The 22,967-nt window shown below is 38.8% G+C and overlaps 1 protein-coding gene across 1 annotated transcript in view; it reads right to left on the reverse strand.

Annotated features, from left to right (window-relative positions):
- Positions 1–22,954, reverse strand: part of BICC1 (BicC family RNA binding protein 1) — a 264,925-nt gene extending 241,971 nt beyond the window's left edge. The window contains exon 1 of the mRNA XM_046654461.1: positions 22,539–22,954. Coding sequence (XP_046510417.1) covers positions 22,539–22,728 — 190 coding nt within the window. The 5' untranslated portion in view covers positions 22,729–22,954. The remainder of the gene's footprint in view (positions 1–22,538) is intronic.
- Between the last annotated feature and the right edge of the window lie 13 nt (positions 22,955–22,967).

The following is a 22,967-nucleotide window of genomic DNA, read 5'->3' on the forward strand; positions in this document are numbered from 1 at the left end:
GGATGGAGGATGGTGGTAAATGGATCTATATGATTGTAAAGCCTTTCCATTTACCTGAAGTGGTAGAATAATAACTCTAAATAGATTGTGACAATTTGAGGATGTATAGCGTAATCCTAGAGCAACCATAAAAAAAATAAGGAAAAGAGCTATTGCTAAAAATTAGCTACTAGATATCTGTTAAATGGAAATTTTACAAGTAACCAATTAACCAAAAGAAGGCCGACAGGAAAAACCAAAGAACAGGCCATTATATATTTATCCAAACCCACAGAATGGGTACCACCAAGAGTAAACCAGAATGTAAACTATGGGCTTTGGGTGATTATGACTCAGCAATAAAGGCTCAGCAATTGTAACAAACGGACCACTCTAGTGGGAGATGTTGGTAATGACTAAGCATATGTAGGAATAGGGAATATATGGGAAATTCTTCTCAACTTAGCTGTGAACCTAAAACTGCTGTAAAAAATAAAGTCTACTGAAAATAAAATAAAATAATAATATAAAAAACAGATGAGACAAAAAATAGTGTAAAATTTTACAGATGTAAATCCAACTATATCAATAATTACATTAAACATTTGTGGAACTAAACACTCCAACTAAAAGGCAAGGATTGTCAGAATGGAAAGGATAAATGATGGTATGTTCACACCATAGAAAACATTCAGCAACGAAAATCAATCAACTATAGCTATATACAATATGGATGAATTTAAAGTTTTGAGGGAGAAAAGTCAGATCCAACAGATTATATATTGTATAAGTGTATTTACATGAAGTTTAAAAGAAGGCAAAACCCAACAAGATATACAGGAATTCATATACGTATAGGTGACAAAATTATATGGTAAACTAAGACAAATACTACCATGCAAATGAGGAGAGCTGTGACCTTCAAGGGTGAGGAGGCGGGCATGAAGGGAGTGCCTCTGGGGGCTGACAAAATTTTCTTTCTTAACGTGAGTGATGTTAATAATTTATTATTCATTTTTGCTACATTTTCTGTATCTGTGTTATACTTCACAATTTAAAATGTTAAAAACAAAAAATTACTCTGAAGTGATTGACTAGATTATTTTATAACTAAAAACTGTGGGTTTGAAAACATTAGGATGGAAACAGCCACAATAAAAGCACCAAAAAAAACCCCATGCATTTATAAAGGGCACTCACAGTGATAATACACAGAACAATTCTATCCCCAAAATTCAGTGTCATAAAATTCTCAAATTTATAAACACAGTAAACCATATAATGTCCCTTGATTAGCTATTTTCTAAACATGAAATTCATTTTTGGAATAATAAAAGCTTATCAAAGTTTATAAATTTCTCCAAAAGGTTTGCATTCTTTATTATCCCAAAAACTTTATAACCTTATATTAAACAGTAGTGTAAGACTTTTTAAATGACATAGCTTGGTATATTATGAGTTACTGGAATACTGGACAACTTAAACAGCCAATAACACAACCGAAAGAATGCTAGTTTTATATAGTTTCTTGTTTTCTTAATTAAAAATTACTGTGAAAATCACTGGTCAGGGCAGTTTAACACCCTTCACTATCTTAGCCCACAAAATTCAAGTAGGTATAGAATTTTTTCATCCAAAGATTAACCTTTCCCAACCTCCAGAGCAACAAGAAAAATACCTGAGATTTTAAAATAGCTTTCTTCTTCTCTATCACTAACTCCAATATCCCCAGTCAGAGGTCTGAGTCAGCCAGGTATGTTCTCACGTTGGTTGGAGGTAGTAAACACAGACATCCATGGTATGCCATGGAATGTAGAGGGAAACCCAGAAGGATGCTTCATCCTGCACCCTTCCAAGCACTGACTCAAGTGTCTCTTCTACTGATGACAAAATGAGCACAATAAAAAGGCACTTACACCTTGGGGTAGTGGAAAAACTGGTCATTTGAACACATCTGTCTCTTATCTCGAGAAAATTTAATTCCAATATGTGTAATTTTGAGGTTTTTCGATTTCATTTTTGTTTTTTGGTGCTGGACGAGAGTACTAGGTTCGTTTCTGATTCTGCCTTTCCCATCTATTAGGTTTCTGGTGGACTCTAGTGCTACAAATTCCACAAACTCATGAACTCCTGAATAAGAAAAGACCTGATCTGAATTTATGCAGAGGAGGGTCAGAGGTCCTGGATCTGCTTCCAAATCTAACTGCTTCATCATCATGGCCAATCTTCATTTTTCCACTTGCAAAACTGAGAAACTAATTTCTTATGAGTGCTTACGAGATACTAAGAAACATTCAACTGTTTAAAGACTAATTAGATATTACAGGTAAAGAAGTATATCCTGACATAACATAATAGAGACATACACTGTACTAGTTTGTTAGTGCTGTGGTAACTAAGTACCAAAAACTGGCTGACTAAACAGAAATTTACTGTCTCACAGTTCTGGAGGCTAGAAGTCCAAAATCAAGGTGCTGCAGGGTTGGTTTCTTCTGAGGGCTATAAAGTATGGCCGATTCTCCCTATGTGTCTTCACACTGTCTTCCATTTATGCATGTGTCTGTGTCCAAATTTCCCCTTTTTTATAAAGACACCAGTCATACTGGATTACGATCCACTCTAATAACCTCACTTTAATTTGATTACCTATGTAAAGACCTATCTCCAAACAAGGTCACATTCGGAGATACTGGGGGTTAGAACATCAACATATGAATTTTGGATGGACACAACTCAATGTATAACACAGACATGTAAGTATGCGCGTGTGTGGGTATTACATATACATGTGTATATATATTATGTATATGTATGTATATAGAACCATTCTTATCAATTATCAAGAATTGCACTGTTTTTCATACCATTTTTGAACTGCCTCATACCCCTCTTACTGTGTATTTGAAAGGCTCACAGTGTTACACACTTCTACTTCTTTCCTTTCTAGATACATAACACAGATCACACATCCATGCTTCACTGCTAAATAGAGGTGTTTGAAGCCAAGTAGCCTGAAATAAACATTCAAAAGAAGGCATATTTTCCAATGGAGGTAAAGATTATAGTGTAACCAACAGGAATGTGCAAGCTAGCAATAATTTAATTTAGTAGCTGAGCCAAACCATGATAGTCCACTTTGAAAATACGGAAACTTGAGAAAGTGATACTGTTACAATTGTTAACTATGGAATGCAAGGACGTTTCTTTTAAACTTCGAGTTACACAAATCCATTTTGTATATTTACTTTTTAAAAGAAACGTCTATTCAGCACATTTGGGATTTGAGAACTTGAAAATAACTGAATCCTTTTTCCTGGTATGAGCATGTTAACACCAAATGTAAATGCTATTATGAGGGTCCAGTTACCGCAGGATTCTGCCTTCGTGCTGACTTATTTTTATGCATCTCTCAGAAGGAAATACTCATGGTTCAGGTTTCAATGGATGAATGCTTTCACCCTCGTGAACTATAGAAAGTGCTCCCTTTTTAAACTATTAACAAAAGATATAGAACCAGTTTGACTCTTCAAGTGCCTTTGCTCCTTCATTTTTAAAACTTCTGAACAGTTTTTAAAAGATCATGCCTGTTCATAAAGGTTTACCTAAAGCAAATCTGTCTTATCAGGAAAAAAATCAGATGACAGCACTGAGGATTTTTTCTTTTTTCAATTGTGGTCAAAACCACATAACATAAAATTTACCATATTAACCATTCTTAAGTATGCACTACAGTAGTATTAACTATATGCACATCGTTGTGCAACAGACTTCTAGAAGTTTTCCGTCTTGCAAAACTGAAACTCTATATCCACTGAACAACTCCCTTCTTCCCCCTCCTCCCAGCCCTTGGCAAACACCATTCTACTTTCTGTTTCTGAGTCTGACTATTTTAGATACCTCAAGTAAGTGGAATCATGCAGTATTTGTCTTTTTCTGATGGCTTATTTCAGTTTCTGCTTAGCATAATGTTCTCAAGGTTCATCCACATTATAATATATGACAACATTTCCTTCTTCTCAAGGCTAAATTACATTCCATTGTATGTATATATCACATCTTCTTTCTTCATTTATCTATTGACGGACATTTAGGTTACTTCCACCTCTCGGCTACTGTGAACGCTGCCGCAGTGAACATGCGTGTGCAGATAGCTCTTTGAGATGCTGTTTCAATTCTTCTGGATACACACCCAGAAATAGGATTGCTGGATCACGTAATTCCATTTTTAATTTTTCAAGCAAACTTCATACTGTTTCAGGGCAGCTGTACAATTTATATTCCACCAACAGTGCAGAAGTGTTCCAATTTCTCCTCACCAACGTTTGTTATATTATCTGGTTTTTTGAGAAGGGCTATCCTAACAGGTGTGAGGTGATATCTCATTGTGGTTTTGAATTGCATTTCCCTAATGATTATTCAATGCTGAGCATCTTTTCATATGTTTGTTTGCCATTTGAATATCCTCTTTGAAGAATATCTATTCAAGTCCTTTGCCCATTTTTAAATTATATTGTTTTTGTTATTGAGCCATAGGAGTTCTTTATATGTTATGCACATTAATTGCTTATCAGATATGGTTTGCAAATACTTTCTCCCTCTCTGTAGGTTGGCTTTTCACTCTGTTGTTTCATTTGCTGCGCAGAAGTTTTTAAGTTTAATGTCACCTCATTTGTCTATTTTTGCTCTTCTTTTTTTTGAGGAAGATTAGCCCTGAGCTAACATCTGCCACCGAGTCTCCTCTTTGTGCTGAGGAAGAATGGCCCTGAGCTAACATCCGTGCCTACCTTCCTCTATTTTATACGTGGGACGCCTGTCACAGCATGGCTTGATAAGCGGTGCATAGGTCCACACCAGGGATCCGAACCATTGAATCCCGGGCCACAGAAGTGGAACATGCGAACTTAACTGCTGCACCACCAGTCTGGACCCTATTTTTGCTTTTGATGCTTGCGCTTTTCATGTTATAGCCAAGAAACAATGGCCAAATCCAATGTTCTGAAGTTTTTCCCCTGTTTCCTTCTAGGAGTTTTATAGTTTCAGATCTTTTATTTATGTCTTTAATCCATTTTGAGTTAATTTTTGTATATGATGTAAGGTAAGGCTCCAGCTTAATTCTTTTACATGTGGTTATCCAGGTTTTCTAACAGCATTTGTTGAAGACATTATCCTTTCCCCATTGTGCACCCTTGGCACCTTTGCCAAAGATCATCTGACCATATATGGGAAGGTTTATTTCCAGGTTCTCTATTGTGTTCCATTGGTCTATATGTCTGTCTGTATGCCCGTACCATACTGTCTTGATTACTGTACCTTGGTAATATGCTTTGAAGTCAGGAAGTGTGAGGCCTCAAACTCTGTTATTCTCTCTCGAGATTATTTTCACTGTTCAGGATCCTTTGATATTCCATATGAATTGTAGAAAAGTTTTTTTCTATGCAAAAAATGACAGTGATATTTTGATGGAGTTTGCATTGAATCTGTCTATCACTTCGGTAGCACAGACATTTTGACAATATTAAGTCTTCCAACTGATGAACATGATGTCTTTCCATTTATTTGTATCTTCTTTAACTTCTTTCAGCAATATTTTATATTTCTCAATGTGTAAGTCTTTCGCCTCCTTACTTGTTTATTTCTAAGTACTTTATTCTTTTTGATGCTACTATAAATGGGATGTTTTTCTTAATTTTCGTTTTGGCTTCATCATTGTTAACGTACAGAAACACAACTAATTTTGGCATATTGATTTTGTATCCTGCAACCTTGTTGAATTCAATTATTAGTTTTAACAGTTTTTTGGTGGAATCTCTCTATATACAAGATCATGTCATCTACAAACAGAGACAATTTTACTTCAACCTTTCCCACTTGGATGCCTTTTCTTTCTTTTTCTTGTCTGATTGTTCTGGCTATAACTTTCAGTACTATGTTGAATATAAGTGGTAAGAGCGGGCATCCCTGCCTAGTCCCCGATCTTAGAGGAAAAGTTTTCCGTTTTTCACCATTAAGTGATGTTGGCTGTGGGCTTTTCACAAATGGCCTTTATTACATTGAGGTAATTTCCTTCCATTTCCAGTTTGTTAAATGTTCTTATCATGAAAGTATGCTGACTTTGTCAAATGCTCTTTCTGCATCAATTGAGATGATCGTGTAGGTTTTGTCCTTCATCTCTTAATGTGATATATTACAGTGACTGATTTTCATAGGTTGAGCCATTCTTGCATTCTAAGAATAAATCAATCCCACTTGGACATGATGTATGATCCTTTTTAATTTGTTGTTAAATTTGGTTTCCTAATATTTTGTTGAGGATTTCTGTATCACTATTCATCAGGGATATTGGTCTGTAGTTTGCTTTTCTTGTAGTATCTTTGATTTTGGCATCAGGATAATGGGGTCCTCATAGAACGAGTCTGGAAATCATCTCTCCTCAAATTTTCAGAAGAGTTTGGGAAGAACTGCTGTCAACTCTTCTCTAAAGGTTTAGTAACATTCTCCAGTAAAGCCAACTGGATCTGGGCTTTTCTTTGTTGGGAGGTTTTTGATTACTGATTCAATCTCCTTACTAGTTATTGCTCTGTTCAGATTTTTTATTTCTTCAAGACCCAGTGTTGGTAGATTCTGTTTCTAGAAATTTATCCATTTCTTCTAGTTTATCCAACTTGTTGGAATATTATTGTTCACAGTATCTTTTATGATCCTTTTTATTTCTGTGGCATTACTTGTAATGTTTCTTCATTTCTGATTTTTGTTGTGTTTTTTCTTTGTATAGCTAAAAATTTGTCAATTGTATTGATCTTTTCAAAGAACCAACTTTTATTTCATTGATTTTTCTATTCTCTATTTCATTGATTTCTGCTCTAATATTATTTCCTTCCTTTCACTAACTCTGGGTTTAGTTTGCTCTTCTTTTTCTAGTTCCCTAAGTTTCAAAGTTAGGTTGTTGATTTTAAATCTTTCTTCTTTTTTTAATGTAGGTATTTACCACTATAAACTTCCCTCTTTGTAGTACTTTTGCTGCATCCCATTGTTTTGATATGTTGTATTTTCATTTTCCATGTCTCAAGATATTTTCTAATTTTGCCTCAGTTTTCTTCTTTGATCCACTGATGGTTCAGGAGCGTGTTATTTAATTTACACATATCTATGTATTTTCCAGTTTTCCTTTCGCTACTGATTTCTAGTTTCATTCTACTGTGGTCAGAAAAGATACCTGGTATGACAAGTATCTTCTTAAATTTGTTAAGACTAGTTTTGTGGCCTAACATGAGATCTATCCTAGAGAATGTTCCATATGCATTTGAGAAGAATATGTATTCTGTTATTGAGTGATGTGTTCTGTATACGTCTTTTAGGTCCAATTGGTCTATCATGTTGTTCAAGTCCTCTCTTTCCTTGTTACCTTCTGTCTGGTTGATTTATCCCTTATTGAAAGTGGGGTGTTGAAATCTCCTAATATTATTGTATTACTGTCTATTTCTCCCTTTAATTCTGTCAATATTTGCTTCATATAATTGGGTATTCTGCTGTTAGATGCATATATTTATAATTGTTCTATCTTCCTGGCAAAGTGAGCCTTTTATCATTATACAACGACCTTCTTTGTCTCTTGTGATAGTTTCTGACTTAAAGTTTATTTTGTCTGATGTGAGTATGGTCATCCCTGCTCTCTTTTGGTTACCATTTGCACAGAATCTTTCTCCATCCTTTCACTTTCAGCTTGTATATATCCTTATATCTAAAGTGAGTCTCTTGTAGATAGCATACAGTTGGATCATGATTTTTTAATCCATTCAGCCACTCTGTGTCTCTTGATTGGGGAGTTTAAATTGTTTACATTTAAAGTAATTACTGATAGGGAAAGACTTACTACTGCCATTTTGCTAACTGTTTTCTGCATGTCCTGTAGGTATTTTGTCCCTCATTTCCTCTCTTGCTGCCTTCGTTTGTGTTTCATTGATTTTTTTTATAGTGACACGTTCTGATTCTTTTCTCATTTCTTCTACAGGTATTTTCTTTAGCAGAGAGCTTTATCTTTTCATATGCTTTTGTGTTGCTGTACAGTGTCCTTTTGTTTCAACTTGAAGGACTCCCTTTAGCAATTCTTGTGAGGCATATTTAGTGGTGAGGAACTCCCTCGGCTTTTATTTATCCGGGAAGGTCTTTATTTCTCCTTCATTTCTGAAGGACAGTTTTGCTGAATATAGTACTCTTGGTTACAGTTTCTCTTTTTCTTTCAGTACTTTGAATACATCCTTCCACTCCCTTCTGGCCTATAATGTTTCTGCTGAGAAATCTGCTGATAATCTTATGAGAACTCCCTTTTAAATAATGAGTCATTTTTTTTCTTGCTGCTTTCAAGATTTTCTCTATCTTTGACTTTTGACAGGTTGATTATTATAATGTGTCTCAGTGTGGACGTCTTTGGGTTTATCCTAGTTGGAGTCTTTTAAGCTTCTTGAATTTGGATGTCCATTTCCTTCCTTAGATTTGTGATGTTTCCTACCATTATTTCTTCAAACAACCTCTCTGCTTATCTCTCTCTTCTCTACTGGGACTCCTATATTGGGTATATTGGTCTGTTTAATAGTGTCCCATAAGTCCCTTAAGCTTTCTACACTTAATTTTCTTCTTTTCATTTCTCTGATTTGATAATTTCAAATGAATGTCTTCAAGTTCACTGATTCTTTCTTCTGGTTGATCAAGTCTGATATTGAGCCCCTCTAGTGAGTTTTTCAATTCAGTTATTATATTCTTCAGCTCCAGGATTTCTGTTTTATTCTTTTTTCTAGTTTCTATCTCTTTGTTGATATTCTCATTTTGCTCAAGCTTTGTTTCCCTTATTTCATTTACTTGTTTATCTGTGTTTTCCTGAAGCACACTGAAGTTCTTCAAGACAATTATTTTGAATTCTTTGTCAGGTAATTCATAGATCTCCATTTCTTTAGGGTCAATTTCTGAAAATTATTTTGTTCCTTTGATTGGGTCATGTTTCTCTGCTTTTTCATGTGCCTTAATTTTTGTTGTGATTTTTGCATTTAAAAAAACACCCACTTCTCCCAGGCTTTACAGACTAGCTTTGTACAGTGGAAGACTTTGACCAATCAGTCTGGGTAGAGATTCTGGGGGCCTCTCAAATCTTTTATGAGGATGTGACTTCTCTGGGTTAGTCTACGTAATTTTTCAATTAAAGGGAACTGCTGGTTTCTTTTTCATGAGGCTTTAGTCTCTGACTACCTCTGATGTCTGTCTGCAGTACTGTAGGTTCTCTGGCACTGCCACAGGCTGCTGAGCTATTTTGAGCTCAGTTGCCCCAAGGCAACCAAAGTATGCCAGTTCCCCATTAGTGCTCCAAGTTAGGTGAAATAGAAATCAATCCTTCAAATAGCCCCCCAAAAAACTGGAATATTAGACCTATGTTCCACTATTCTCTTTCCCTTTCAAGGGAGAAGGAGAACATTGGGCTTTTCCTTCCAATTGCTAGCTTTGCTGGCTTGTGGGAGAGGCTGATGTAGATTAAGTGAAACCATTTTCCTTACCCATTTCAGTGCAGCTGTTCTTGGTTTTGAGTTTGCCTGGGCATTCTCATAACAGCTTTTTGGACTGAAGATTGTTGTTAAGTTGGTATTTTTTTTGGGGAAAGAGGTCTGGGGTTTCCTATTCCACCATCTTGCTGAACACAGGCAGGTTTATTTCCATAATCTTATATTACAGCATACTCAACAGAAACACACACAAGAACACTTACCAAGAATCTACAGCAATGGCTTTTCTTTGATTTAGAACAAAGCATATGAAATATTTTAAACATCCACTTCTCTATCTCCCTTTCTGAATTTTTTTTGTATTTAAAGTATATAAAGATAATGTACTGTACACACTATCTTATACACCATCTCATCTCCACTATACCTCATCTCTGATTCCAGTCAGACCACAGTAAACAGCTCTGTGCAGGTGTCAACCCACTTTGTGTTGACAGTGCTTCATCTCAAGCTTACACAAGATGCACTTCTCACTGCCTGCTCTGAGAGCTTGCTGGATGCCCACAGGGGCCAATAAGTCACACATATGTAACCCAGAAGGGCAAGGTAGACAATCCCCATGGGGCAACCCTCAATCCTCTTCAAAGAGAGACAGAAGCTGACAGACAAATGCTCCTTTTAGTCCTTTAGACAGATGATTTAGGGATGTAATCTCTGGGACTCACCAGAAACAGCAGTTGCCCTCAGAGGTAACCAGGTCAATAATGCCCTCAAAGGTAACCAGCTCATTATATCAGCTTTGCCTTCTTCTTCCCTGTTTAACTTTCCTTCTTCCCTCACCTCTCCCCTTGAAAGTACTTCCCCAATAAACTAGCTGTCACAAGCCCTTATCTTGTGGGACAGAGGTAGGTAACCCAGGCTAAGATGCACATGGAGTAGGGCCTTACTCTATGGGACGATTTTTTCTGTTCTGTGAATAAGTAGAGGTAAGTTTCCACTCTTCTACTAGATTGTTTTCCTCATAAAGCTAAAAGGCCTCATTCACTTGTGCAGTCCCATAACACGACCTCACGATTTTTTTAAACACATACAATGATTTCCCATTGGGTTCTTCAGATGGCCTCACTATTCCCAAATGATTTATGAGACAATTTTCATAAGCTTGAAAGCTAATCACTTATGCAGAACATCCTTCAAATTCAAATCCATTTTTATAATATTTTGTTGCTCGAGCCTAGTTGTTTTGACTTGGTCAAATATAACTTTCCATAGATAATGCATCCCAGATGTCCATTCACTGATAGTAAATATATAGTTGAAGGCAATATTTCTGTTTAGGTAACAGTATGACTGCCAGAAATGTTTTACTAAAATATAGATCCCAGTAAAAAAATAAAAACTCTATAGATCTATGCTAATCTTGGGTTTCCTTTTCCCGTATAAAAAATATTTTAATTTAAGAAAAACATTCCCCCTGGCTTAAAATAAACATATTTTTATATGATTCCTTTTCCAACACTTAAGCTAAACTTATATTTTTCTGGCTCTTTAAATTAAATCATTATAATCAAGCAATTTAAAAGATAAAATCTTACCAAAATATTGACTCTGCTTTGGAACAGCACTTCAAAAGCTCAGAATATAATAAAGGGACCAACTCAAAACATAGATAATACAAGCTTCATTGATCTTCTATACAAGATAAGAGAAATATTGTGTTAGTTCTCAATAATCAACAAGAAACTAAAACAATTCTGAAAATATTTAAAATTTGGACATACAGATGTCTTTTTAATTGAGACTTTAATCTAATGAACATTATTACATTTCCCTGCTATGTTTCTCTAGTGGTTTAAATGATGGATATAAATTGTGGTACATGAAGCTCGACAACTGGACAAATTGGGAGAGGAGAAGGAAAATGTGACAAAAAGATGCCACTCAGGGAAGCATACAATCTCCTTTATTCATCTAACACAGTATCAACACCAACAAGTCTCAACTAGGGTTTAGGCACTGTTATCGCCGCTCAGTTACAGTAGAAAACCTGAAATTAGCTAACATATAGCCCACAGAAGACAGGGCACTGGAAACCTGACTGCCAAGATGTCAGAAAGCAGAGCTTATGAGTTAGCTCTCTCATGAGTGCTTGCTCCTCCAGAGCCAAGACTCTCCAACGGTCCTCATTCCACTACTTTCCCCATTTGCTATGAATCTTCATGTATGTGGTACAAATCAAGACAAATTCCTACCAAAACTACTCACGTATGTAGAGCTAAGTCAGCTTCCAACACCACACACCAAGTACTACTGGGCTTGTATACTGGGCTTGTATTTGTATACTGTACAAAAGACTCAGAAAATTGGACCTGGAAGGGATTTTAGCGGCATCTAATCAAAAACTCTGAGAGGTTAAATGACTTGTCCAAGGCAACAGTGTCAGTGGCAAGACTGGGTCATGAACTCAAGTCACCTGACTCCTGGTCACCCATTCTGCTGGGAGTGGCTTACTTCCCTCTAACGCAAAATACCTCAATGAGTATCCTGGTACAATGAGAAAACTAACATAAAAGACCACTCCTTTTAAGAAAGGATTAGTATCTGAGATGCTTTAAGATCATATTTAAACAAGTACCTGGAGATGTATTATTGTAAGAACAAGATAATTCAGCTTCTGCAACTAAATAAATTGAAAAATTATACTAACTTTGATAAATTTCAATGTATAAAACTAATCCAGATCAGACACAGATATAAATTATTCAACAGTAGCCTCACTTGAATTAACTTTTGCATAACCTCATTCAAAGCTCCACACTAATGTCCCATTGCTAAGAGTACAACATTTTACACAGCCCCTTGACTGAGGGTGAAGACAGACCACTTTGCATGTGGAGAATTACTCTGCCTTGCTTATGTAAGGCAGAACTGTTTGGTGTTTCTAGGTCAACCACATGTCCTAGCTTCAAAGTTCCATTCCATGAGGTCAATGCCAGGTCCACCAGGCCAAAATGGGACAGAGGTTCTAATCCAGACCCATCATGGGTCATTTATTCTCTAAACATAGCATGGCTACTTTCATAGCACTAGGCTAGATGTTGGAGAGGAACAGGAGATGAATTTGAAACATACAGACCATTTACAAGGGATCAACTGTGAGTCAACTTTACAAACATTACCATATAATCTTCACAATAACCTGAGAAAAGAGGCATTATTAGCTCCATTTGACAAAGAAGGAAACTGAGAAAACTTAACCTAAGCTCCTAAGCTAGTAGAAGGCAGAGCTTTGGAGCATTCTCCCTGGGAATTCTGACCCAGCTCTGTGCCTACCACCACACTCCTCTGCATTTCAGCAGGGACCCGGGGAGCACTGTAACCTATTCTGGAGCACACTTCATCCTCCTGGGCTCAGATCTGACCTGTCACCACACTACACAAGAGTGTAGACTCCACAACAAACCTCAGAGGAAAACTACAATCTAGATCCACTCGGAATTCCAAAAAGAAACAAGGGCCCCAAGTTTAAAGGGTTTACAGACTTTTTGTCTGTAAAATGCAAATCTCAACAGCATCTCTATCTCACAGGTTGTTGCATGAGAGGCTGACAAGACTGAACAGACATAAAACATCAAGAACAATGTCTCACACACAGTAAGTGCTTAAAGTCAGCTGCTGCTTTTAAAATCACCACCATTCTTCAGTAACCATATTTCTCAATTTTTTTTTCCTTAGAATAAAGTTCCAAAGGAGAATAAAGTTACACAATCATGTTCACAATAAGGTGGTCTATACCACATTTTACTATATTAGGTTAAAATGCTGAGGATAAAACAGTAGTTAATGCTACAATAGCAGCTACATAAACTCTGTCCAAATGGTCAAGGACGATATTTCAAGGTAGAAAAATAAAAATAGCTGTTAGGATGGGGACATCACTGATGATTATTTTTCTTTTTAAAATTTCCCTTCACATAGCTTTTTAAATTTCTATAGTAAAAAATGTGTGATTTTAAGTTATTTCATAATATATTAAATAGGTGTCTATTACATGTAAGTTAACAGGAGTTTGTAAGGAAATTAAATGCACTCTGAGCCTACTGTGCAACAAGATACTATATCCCCTCCACAGGAATATATAGGTTTGTGTTCTTCCTTCAAGTCCCTTACAACAAGCCACTATAAACAACATCATGCCAGTTATAAATTATGCTCCTAGACTAGAATGCTTCAAGATGGTTCAAGAACATGGAGAAAGCACTAGCTTCAAGGGTAAAAGGAATCAAAGAAACAAAAGGATCTGAATCGTCTTAACTTTGATCATCATCCTCTAACTACCTCATGATGTTTCTCAAAGTGTGGTCCTGGGACCACCTACATTAGACTCACATGAGATTCTTTTCAAAATGCAGATTCCTACCACCACTACGACTCTTGAACCTACAGAATCGGAATCTCTGAGAGAGGCCCAGAGTTTGCTTTTTTGCACAATCTCTTCAGGTGATTTTTATGCACACAAATTTTAAGAACTATTGAGCCACAGACATGCTAATCAGGTAAGATAAACATCATTCAAACTTTTCAGTGAAAGAAACAAACAGAACTCTAACTCTGGATTGCTAACTCAATTACTTCCTAATTTCTCACAACCACGAGCTCAAACAAGCCAGGTTGTAGGATCATAGGCACAAGCAGCAGATATCCTGCGGATCTGTTGTCTCTTCTGCTTAACCTGTGAGTCTTTCTAGAAAATAATTTTGCAAACTTTATCAAAAGCCTTAAAATGTCCATGCTTTTTGCCTCAAAAATTTCACTAGTAAGAATTTTTCCTATAAGAAAAGTCAAGGATGTATGAAGCGTTTTTAGGCAAAAGTGTTTGGGGCAGTAGTAGTAATATTCCTCATCCGTCATTTCTTGACTGTGTGCACTGGATTCGGCACTGTTGGGTGCTTTATATACGGTATTTCTAACCCTCACAACCTAGAAGATACTTTTATCTCCATTTTAGAGATGAGAAGACGGAGGTTCAGAGAACTTATTCCTTACCCCAGGCCACACAACCAATTGATAGAGGCAGGACCTGAATCTTGGGCAGTTTGAGTAGAAACATTAGGTTCTTCCCACTACCTGGCCACCTAAAAACATTATGAAATGTCATGAAGTGTAAGCAAAGTATGATATGTCGAGGGAATATTTTATAGCCATTTAAAAACGTGTTCTTTAAGAATCTTTAATGAACTGAAAAATATCCATGATACAACATTAAGTGAAAAAGAAGTGAAGTGTGATCCTAGTTCAGAATTTAGGGGACCCAAGTCACACAAGAGTAAGCATCCCCAAAGCCTTACACAGTATCTAACACATGGTAGGAACTCAATATCCGTTGCAAAAATAAATTACGTATGGGCAAAATTTTTAAGGATCAGCAAAAAAAGCCAAAATATTATCAGTGGTTATTGCTGGATTCTGGACTTAGAGATGACTTTCGGTTTTTCTTTTTTTACACCAGTTTTTACTTTCAAGTATTCTATAATAAGTTTGTATTACTTTCATAATTAGGAAAGAAAACAGCAATGGCTAATTTTCAAATCCAATCATTTAAGCTTCTTCCTATACAAGAGATGTAGTTAAGCTCCAGATCAACTCAATATGCAGACTAACACATGGTTTATCTTATTCACTGTAACAGAGAAATGACTTTATAGCTAGAAAGTGAGCATTATCCTTTCTATATGCCAACATCATAAATGGTAACAGGATTTAATACCTGTTACAAACATAAATGTTTTCATCACCTACAGTTATTAGTAGCTTAGTAGGTAGGAAATGGATTTATAAATGTATAGCATCCACAAAATGCTTCTATTAATGGTGTGTGCATTTTGGATAATGCCGTAAAGGCTAGCACCACACAGATTAAAAATCAACTGTGGTGGCTTTTGCAGCATAACAACGGTTTCTTGCCAAGCTCATCCCCCCACACTGCAAAAACCGTTATAAATCAGCACTAAAATTGTGCCTCATCCCGGGTAGTTTATTAAGCATTTTTTATTTTTATTTATTTATTTTTTTTGAGGAAGATTAGCCCTGAGCTAACTACTGCCAGTCCTCCTCTTTTTTGCTGAGGAGAGCTGGCCCTGAGCTAACATTGTGCCCATCTTCCTCTACTTTATATGTGGGACGCCTACCACAGCATGGCGTGCCAAGCGGTGCCATGTCCTCACCCAGGATCTGAACTGGCGAACCCTGGGCCGCCGAGAAGCGGAATATGCACACTTAACCACGGTGCCACTGGGCTGGCCCCTTAAGCATTTTTTAAAAAGGAATCTGTATGGTCACTATTATCCCATGTATTTTTTAAGAACTAAATTTTGAAATAAACAGAATAAACCAAGGATGAGACAACTGGTATATTTTATTAGCTCATCATTCTGTACAATCTCAAACAGCAAAACATGGCAAAAATCTGATGATAATCTTACTATCAAACTGCCTCCAAAATGACCTCATCTTCTGAACAGATTCTGGCTTTCTTGGCCAGATTATACTGCAATGACCAATCTACGAAAAGCCAAAAGGGCAGAGGAATGAACTACATTGAACCTGCCGATTCTAAAAGCAATTTGAGATGGGTGGTGGGCAGGAAGGAAGAGAGAGAAAGCATATCTTGGAGTAATATAAGGTAAAATGGACATTTGTATTCCGTTGTGTAATTTTCAATTTAAAAAAGCACCTGACGGGGCCGGCCCGTGCCAGAGTGGTTAAGTTCGTGCACTCCACTTCAGTGGCCTGGGGGTCACAGGTTCGGATCCCAGGTGCAGACCTAGCACCACTCATCAAGCCATGCTGTGGCGGCATCCCACATAAAATAGAGGAAGACGGGCGGCAGATGCTAGCTCAGGGCCTCTCTTCCTCGCAAAAAAAAAAAGGGGGCATTTGACATGGTGAAAACAGTGGAGGAAAAAAAAGATAGAGTACTCAGTGGCCCTAGGTCCTGCTTGTAAAAGGAGTAAGAAGTAACAAGATGAGAACAGTTTCACATGATCAAAGGTATCTCCTCATTGGAATTTAGGTTTATTCCTGGATTATGCCAAGAAAGAAATTCCATCTACAAATAACATTACCAAATAATCTAGATTTCTAGGGATTATCAATGCATGCCCAAATCTCCAATACAGGTAGGCTTTTGCCTCAATTACAGCTTGGAATTTCTGTCACAGTGCCCTCGGCTCCACCCATTGTGGGGAAGTTACGGGCTGGATCTCTCAGTGTCCATTCAGGCCCCCTTCTTCCTTGCCACTTCTACTAGAGAGGGTGGAAAAGCAGTTAAGTTCCCAGAATCTCTTGTAGCAAAGAACAGCCAAAGAAATACAAACGGAAGTTCCAGCACAGAGAATTCCTTGTCACATAAAAAGGCAAAATCTTGACTGGAAAACAATTTTTGTTCTCCTCCCTTTTCCCTGCACAGACCACTGATGTACCTCAAGGCACAGCCACAGCCAGACTAGGACAATGAGGCCAAAAGCCGGAGCCTAAGGATGGCAGAGGCAAGGAGGGAAGTCGCTGGGCTCCTTAAGGCCCCCTCAGCAGCTACTGGGGCCCGGACCTCTTAGCCCCAGATTTTTTGTTGGGTGAGAAAAATATACCCCCAGCTTGTTTAAGCCACTTTATGTTGGGATTTCTGTTAGTCGCAGCCAAATACATTCCTGCCTGTTAAAATCATTGATGTGACATTCCTTTCTGTGTTTTAACTTATCAATGATCAACTTAACCAAAACCCCACAAGTCTTCACAGAGATAAGATTTACCGAGCGTGTGTACACTTTCTGAGAGGGCTTATTCCATGCCCCCGAGCACAGCCTGTAATGTCCATCTCATTTCCTCCTCACAGGACTCTACGAGAGGCAAAGTCAGGACTCTAATCCATCCAGTCTGATGGCAGTTCCTGAGCTCTTTAAAGCTGTCAAGCTATCCAACCTCTGAGGGATTTTTTCATTGAGTTTGTAAAGCAATCTTAACGTTCAGTTATGCTCTCTGGCTCAACTACAACCGTCCTAACAAACTTTCTGACTGGAGGAAGACTTTCACTAAAAAGTAAATCACCCCCTTCCCCTAAAAGACACACTCACATGCAGTTTTTAAAAAAAACTGGCAAGCACTTGCTTCCTAGTGTTTTGGAATCACATGGCACAGCGCTGCCACGGCACGAAGGGTTACTCAGCACCACGTGCCTGGCGCTGGGCGAAGTGTTTTACACGCATTGTCCCATTCAGCGCTCGCAACATCCCCAGAAGACTGCACTGCCATTGTCCCTATTTCACAAGTGAGCAAACAGAACGTTCGCCCAGGCACAGCATTTGCTTTGAAAACGTCTCTTTCTAGACACCCATGAATGACAAGTTCAGGGCAACATAAAACTAGAAGGGAGATTAAATGATTTTGCTGCCAGTCTTTAGGAAAAATATCAGAAGTGACTGGCTCAGGACCGTTCAAAGAACGAAACACATTCAAGGCAAGAACAATTATAATTAGGAGGATATAAACCCCTCTCATCCTGAGCAAAATCTAGAATTCCACACTCCTGTCTAATGTAGTTTTACTCGGTCTGTACTCACTCACCTTTACAAGGAGCTGATATACTCGGCACACTGTGAGCTACCAGGTGGGCCAATAATAATCTTTAGATAGCTGTGAATATTCATTGATCATAAGACCATCTAATTCACTTTCCAATATACTTGATTTTCATTTTCAATATAAGAATGTGCATTTTATGAACTACGGTTTACGACGAATATGGTTATTAATTTATTCAGCACTTCCTATGTGGCCAGCACTGTGATGTTTCACATACATCTTTTTTCTCTTAATCGTCACAACCACCTAAGGTTGCAGGCACTATTATTAACACCCCCTTTTAGAAATGGGGCTGCAGGTGACACACTTTCCCAAGCTCCCTATTAAAAGCTAACACATCCAGGTCTGCCCAGAGCCCTGTGCCTTTAACCACTAAGCTTCATAAAGTTATTTGACTGGTTCTTTATTAGCCTTAACCAAGCATTAACTAGAAAACTACATTAAGCTTAGCTCTCATTTATCTTCACTTCCATTACTCTCCCATTTTCATATATTTTTGCTTCCTATTTCTCCCTGCTCCCACAAAAACATCTAAAAAATTATCTATTCACCAAATCATAAGACAATCTTTACTAAAGTTTGCTGAATTAAAGAAATAACATAATTGCTGCTCTTATTTTAATCAATGACGTGTGATAACCTAGTTTCGTGGTTAGTTCTGCTACTCAAGCAAGCAGCAGCAAATGACCCCCATTGTGCCTATCATTGTAAAAACGCAACATGGTTTTTAAATCTTTAACAGCAATATCCTAAAAGCCCACCAGATGTCAAACTCGGTTCCTGACAATAGGCCATTTCTCCCCATGAAATATTTCCTTCTTTCTATGATGAAACACAAGGGATTCAGAACTTTGAAAATGCCTATGCTTCTAAATTTTATGTATGAATTTTTAATTGTATGACACACATACATGTTTTTCAACATAAAAAGAAAAGTCTAACAGTAAGACGTAAAACAACCAAAAAAGAAAGTATAAATATACAAATTCCACATTTGCCTCTCACAACTCTGGCAAACACCAAGACTGTATTTCTAACTCTTTTGACCCATTTATTTCCCTCTTTCTCCGTGACTTTCCTCTATACCACTCTCCTCCCTCTTTACATACCATAAATCATATTTCATTGACTTAAATGAATCAACACTATTATCTCACATGAAGCACGAAATCTAAATTTTGAAGATCAGTATTAAATAAATTAAAAACTATTTTTCTTTATCATTAAACAATGCTGTCCATGGCATCCATTCCAATGCTGACCATACTCATCAAAAACCTAAACTTGAAAATAAATTCCCATTTAAAAAACCGCTGACCTATAAAATCAATAATCTTCATTTAGATTTGAACAAAACCGTCAAATGCTACGTGACTGTTCTAAAGTAGTTATTAGACAAAAATAAAAACTAGTGATTTCCCCCTACATTTTTGGCCTGGTGGTTTTCATGCGTATCAATTCTTTGGGTATTTAATGATCATCCAAGAATGGTATTTCATTTCTTTGACCACTACCCTACTGCCCATATTTCAACCTCACTGAATTTTTGGTCCATTGCGTAAAAGAATTTCTCTACTAATAAAAATACAACCCATTAAAGATTAACTTGCCCCCAGGACAGTCTCTCTGGAAAGAAATTCCAAGCATTATAAACACCAATCTGCACCATGCAGACTTAAAGGCAGATAATTTTATTTATCCTGATTTAAATTGGAAACCTGCACATATTTTAAGGCGATTGTAAAAAGAAAAATGGCAAATCCAAATTCACAATAATCAGAAACCCAACCAGGCAAATACAGACTTTACTTACTTGGCACTTTTCAAATGAAAAAATTTCCACCCAAGAATATCTGACAATAATAGAATATTTGTTGATTTACCAAACTTCCTACCTTGGTCTCTATTTTCCTTCTGTAATTACGAAACTGCAAAATTCTTTTGTTCCTGAAATATTTAAGTATATACTATATGTCAGAAATGGTGATAGGCACAGGAAATCTTTTGAACCCATGCTGTAAGATTTATTATTAATAATAATAAAAGCAACTGATATATATATTAAGCCCTTATAATTTACCAAACAGTGTGGCAAGTTTTAGATTATTAGGCATTCTCGCTTTTAATTTCTCACAAAACTCTAGCGTCCCAAGGTCCCACAGGGATTTGAACCTGGGTCTGAGTGATTCCAGTGCCCACACTTGCTATAACCACCTGGTATAAAGCAATGAGGCACATGATTATGTTTGGTTCAGAAAATTAGTCTTCCTCCTTCAGACACGGTGGTTCTACATGATGCGACACCAGGAAATACGCATCACAAAACGCCTTGGTACACTGTGCTCTGGGTGCTACTGTCAAACGTGTTCCAACTTCACTTTCTTAGAAGGCATAATTCACTTACTGGTGATTTTGGAAAGTTAATCTAACCACTATGTTCAATCACTAAAGAATTCTTTGGGGTTGGATGTGAATATTTCATGATATACAGGTTGTTGAAGAAATGTTAACTCTGTCAAGGCTTTCTGTGAAAGAAACTTTACCACTGCTAAGCAATTTGAAACCACCTCATGTCAGAATATCACACCTCCAAAGGGGAGAGCCTTCAAATTTAAAAAGGCCCCACTCATATTTCATTTTATTCTAAATGAAAATGAATTAATTCAAAAAAGAAATCCACCTCTAAAGCTCAGGTTATGCATGAGGGCTTCCTAGAAGCCAACGTCACTGTCGTCACTGGATGTGCACGGGTCTAACAGGTAAGGGAGACGCAGTGCTAGAAGATCCATCTTTCGCATCACTCCAAACCCACCTAGAAAACAAACTGGAAATCTGTTGAAAGGACGGGTCTGTGCTCTATCAGTTCAATCCAAACAATCTCACGACAATATTTTTGTGAGTAAATTGAATATTTTGTTTAATAATCAGAAATCAGGCAAAAAGAACCATAGAACAAATGAAACAACCAAAATGGGTTCCTGAAATGCAACTGGGGCTGTAATTCCCAAATCCACTTTGCATATTCTCACTTGGACAGTTTATCAACGAAGTGACTCTCCAGAAAGTTAAGTAATATAAGGGGGAAAAAAGGCAGAGGGACAGAAACATGACAAGCACTGGGGATGTTTATCAATAAAAATAAGCAACAAGGGAGATGAGTTTGAGGCTCATCCAAAAACGCCTGCCAAACACTCCTGCTATTTGTTTCCAGCAAGTTATTGTTTTGGAAAACATGTTGTTCTCTCTTAAAATAACCTGTTTAATTGTTCTAAAAAGCCACTGCAGTTCCACAGAGGCCTAAACAGCTCCCACACTGTGATGCATCGACTGATAAAGTCAAAGTAAGTTATGCTTAAAGCCACAAAAGAAAGTTCGAAAGCTCCAATCCTCCCTTGATATAAGGACACTAGCTACTGAATGAATCCACCACGGTGCCCTTAGTGAAATCAATGCCCGGTCCTCTACAGTATTTTAAGAATGACAGTCATTCAAACTACCTTATTTCTTTGGATGAAGGAAATGAGCCACATTGGTGGTTCAAGGTAGGCTAGTAATTAGCATTTTTAAGAAAGGTCAGAATGACCTTGGACATTTTAACATTCTGAGAGCTCCAATCATCTCATTAACAATCAGAATTTGTTTCCACTCGGATCTGGTTAAAGCCGTTATGCCTTGGAAAGTCCCAGAGAAACGAGAGAGTTAAAAAAAAAAAAAAAGTCCCAAGTTGTGAAAGACAAAGTCAGACATCCATAGTACAGGAAGATTTTTATGAACTGAGTGTAACTCAAGATGTGTTTTATAAGCCTGTTAGGAGATGAACACACACTGTCCTCCAACCCAGCAGCACTGTCCTCCAACCCAGCAGCACTGCCCTGACACAATCCCCACGCTTTGGCTGCTCACCCCCGTCCTGGCCCCTCTTAACGCCCGCGTGGAGGGTGGGGGGGCGGGAACTCCTGTCTTAAGCCATGACATCTGCAGAGCGTTTCCCAATAGCGAGACAAGGCCCCTCAGCTGGAGGAAGTGGATACTGACACGAGCAGAGAGGGACAGAGCTAGAACTCAGGGCTGCCAGGCAGTGGGAAGAGAGTCACGCATACTTTGTGCGGTCCCAGTGGCTCCGGATGGCACAGCCCAGGTGTCCGGACAAAAGTTGACATCTCCGAAGTCCAGAACGCAACTTGGGCGCGCCCGTACAAACTCGGCCTTCGGCTTCCCTGAAGAGGGTCAAGTCAGCACGGGGCTCCCGGTGCCTGTAGACCGGGGAGGCGTGGAAGGGTGGGGAGCCCCGCGAGGGCTCCACTCCCTGGGTGTCCTCCGGCCCCGCGGGGGAGGGGACCGGGGAACTACGTCGGCTGTGGCCCGGAGTGGCGGGCGCTGGGGCAGGGAGGAGCGGGGGGCTCGGGCGGGGATCCGAAAACGCGGGGGGATGCCTACCTTGTAACATGGCCTCGAGTTTCTTCCTGTCCACGCGGAAGCGCTCCTCGCTCCACTCGGGGCTGTGCAGGGGCGCCCCGGCCACCAGGTCGTCCTCGGAGCCGGGCACGGGCGAGTCGGTGCTGCGCTCGCTGTTGGAGCCCGGGTCCGACTGCGCCGCCAGGTAGCCGGGCTCGCCCTGGGCGGCCATGGTGGGCGCGCGGCGCTCGGGCTCCGGCCGCTCTGCCTGCGCCGCCGCCTCCGCTCGCCCGCCGGGCTCGACTGGCTCCCCGGGCCGCGGCGCTAGCTCGTCCCCACGCAGCCGCCGACGCCGCCGCCAACGCCGCCGCCACGGAGCCCCCGACGCATCCCAGCCCCGGGCGCCGCCCCCGCCGCCGGCCGCCCCGGCTCCCGGCCCCGGTCCCGGGCCAGTGGCTGCGCCGCCCCCCG

This window comes from Equus quagga, chromosome 2 (genome assembly GCF_021613505.1).
Source record: "Equus quagga isolate Etosha38 chromosome 2, UCLA_HA_Equagga_1.0, whole genome shotgun sequence".
Lineage (NCBI taxonomy): Eukaryota > Metazoa > Chordata > Mammalia > Perissodactyla > Equidae > Equus > Equus quagga.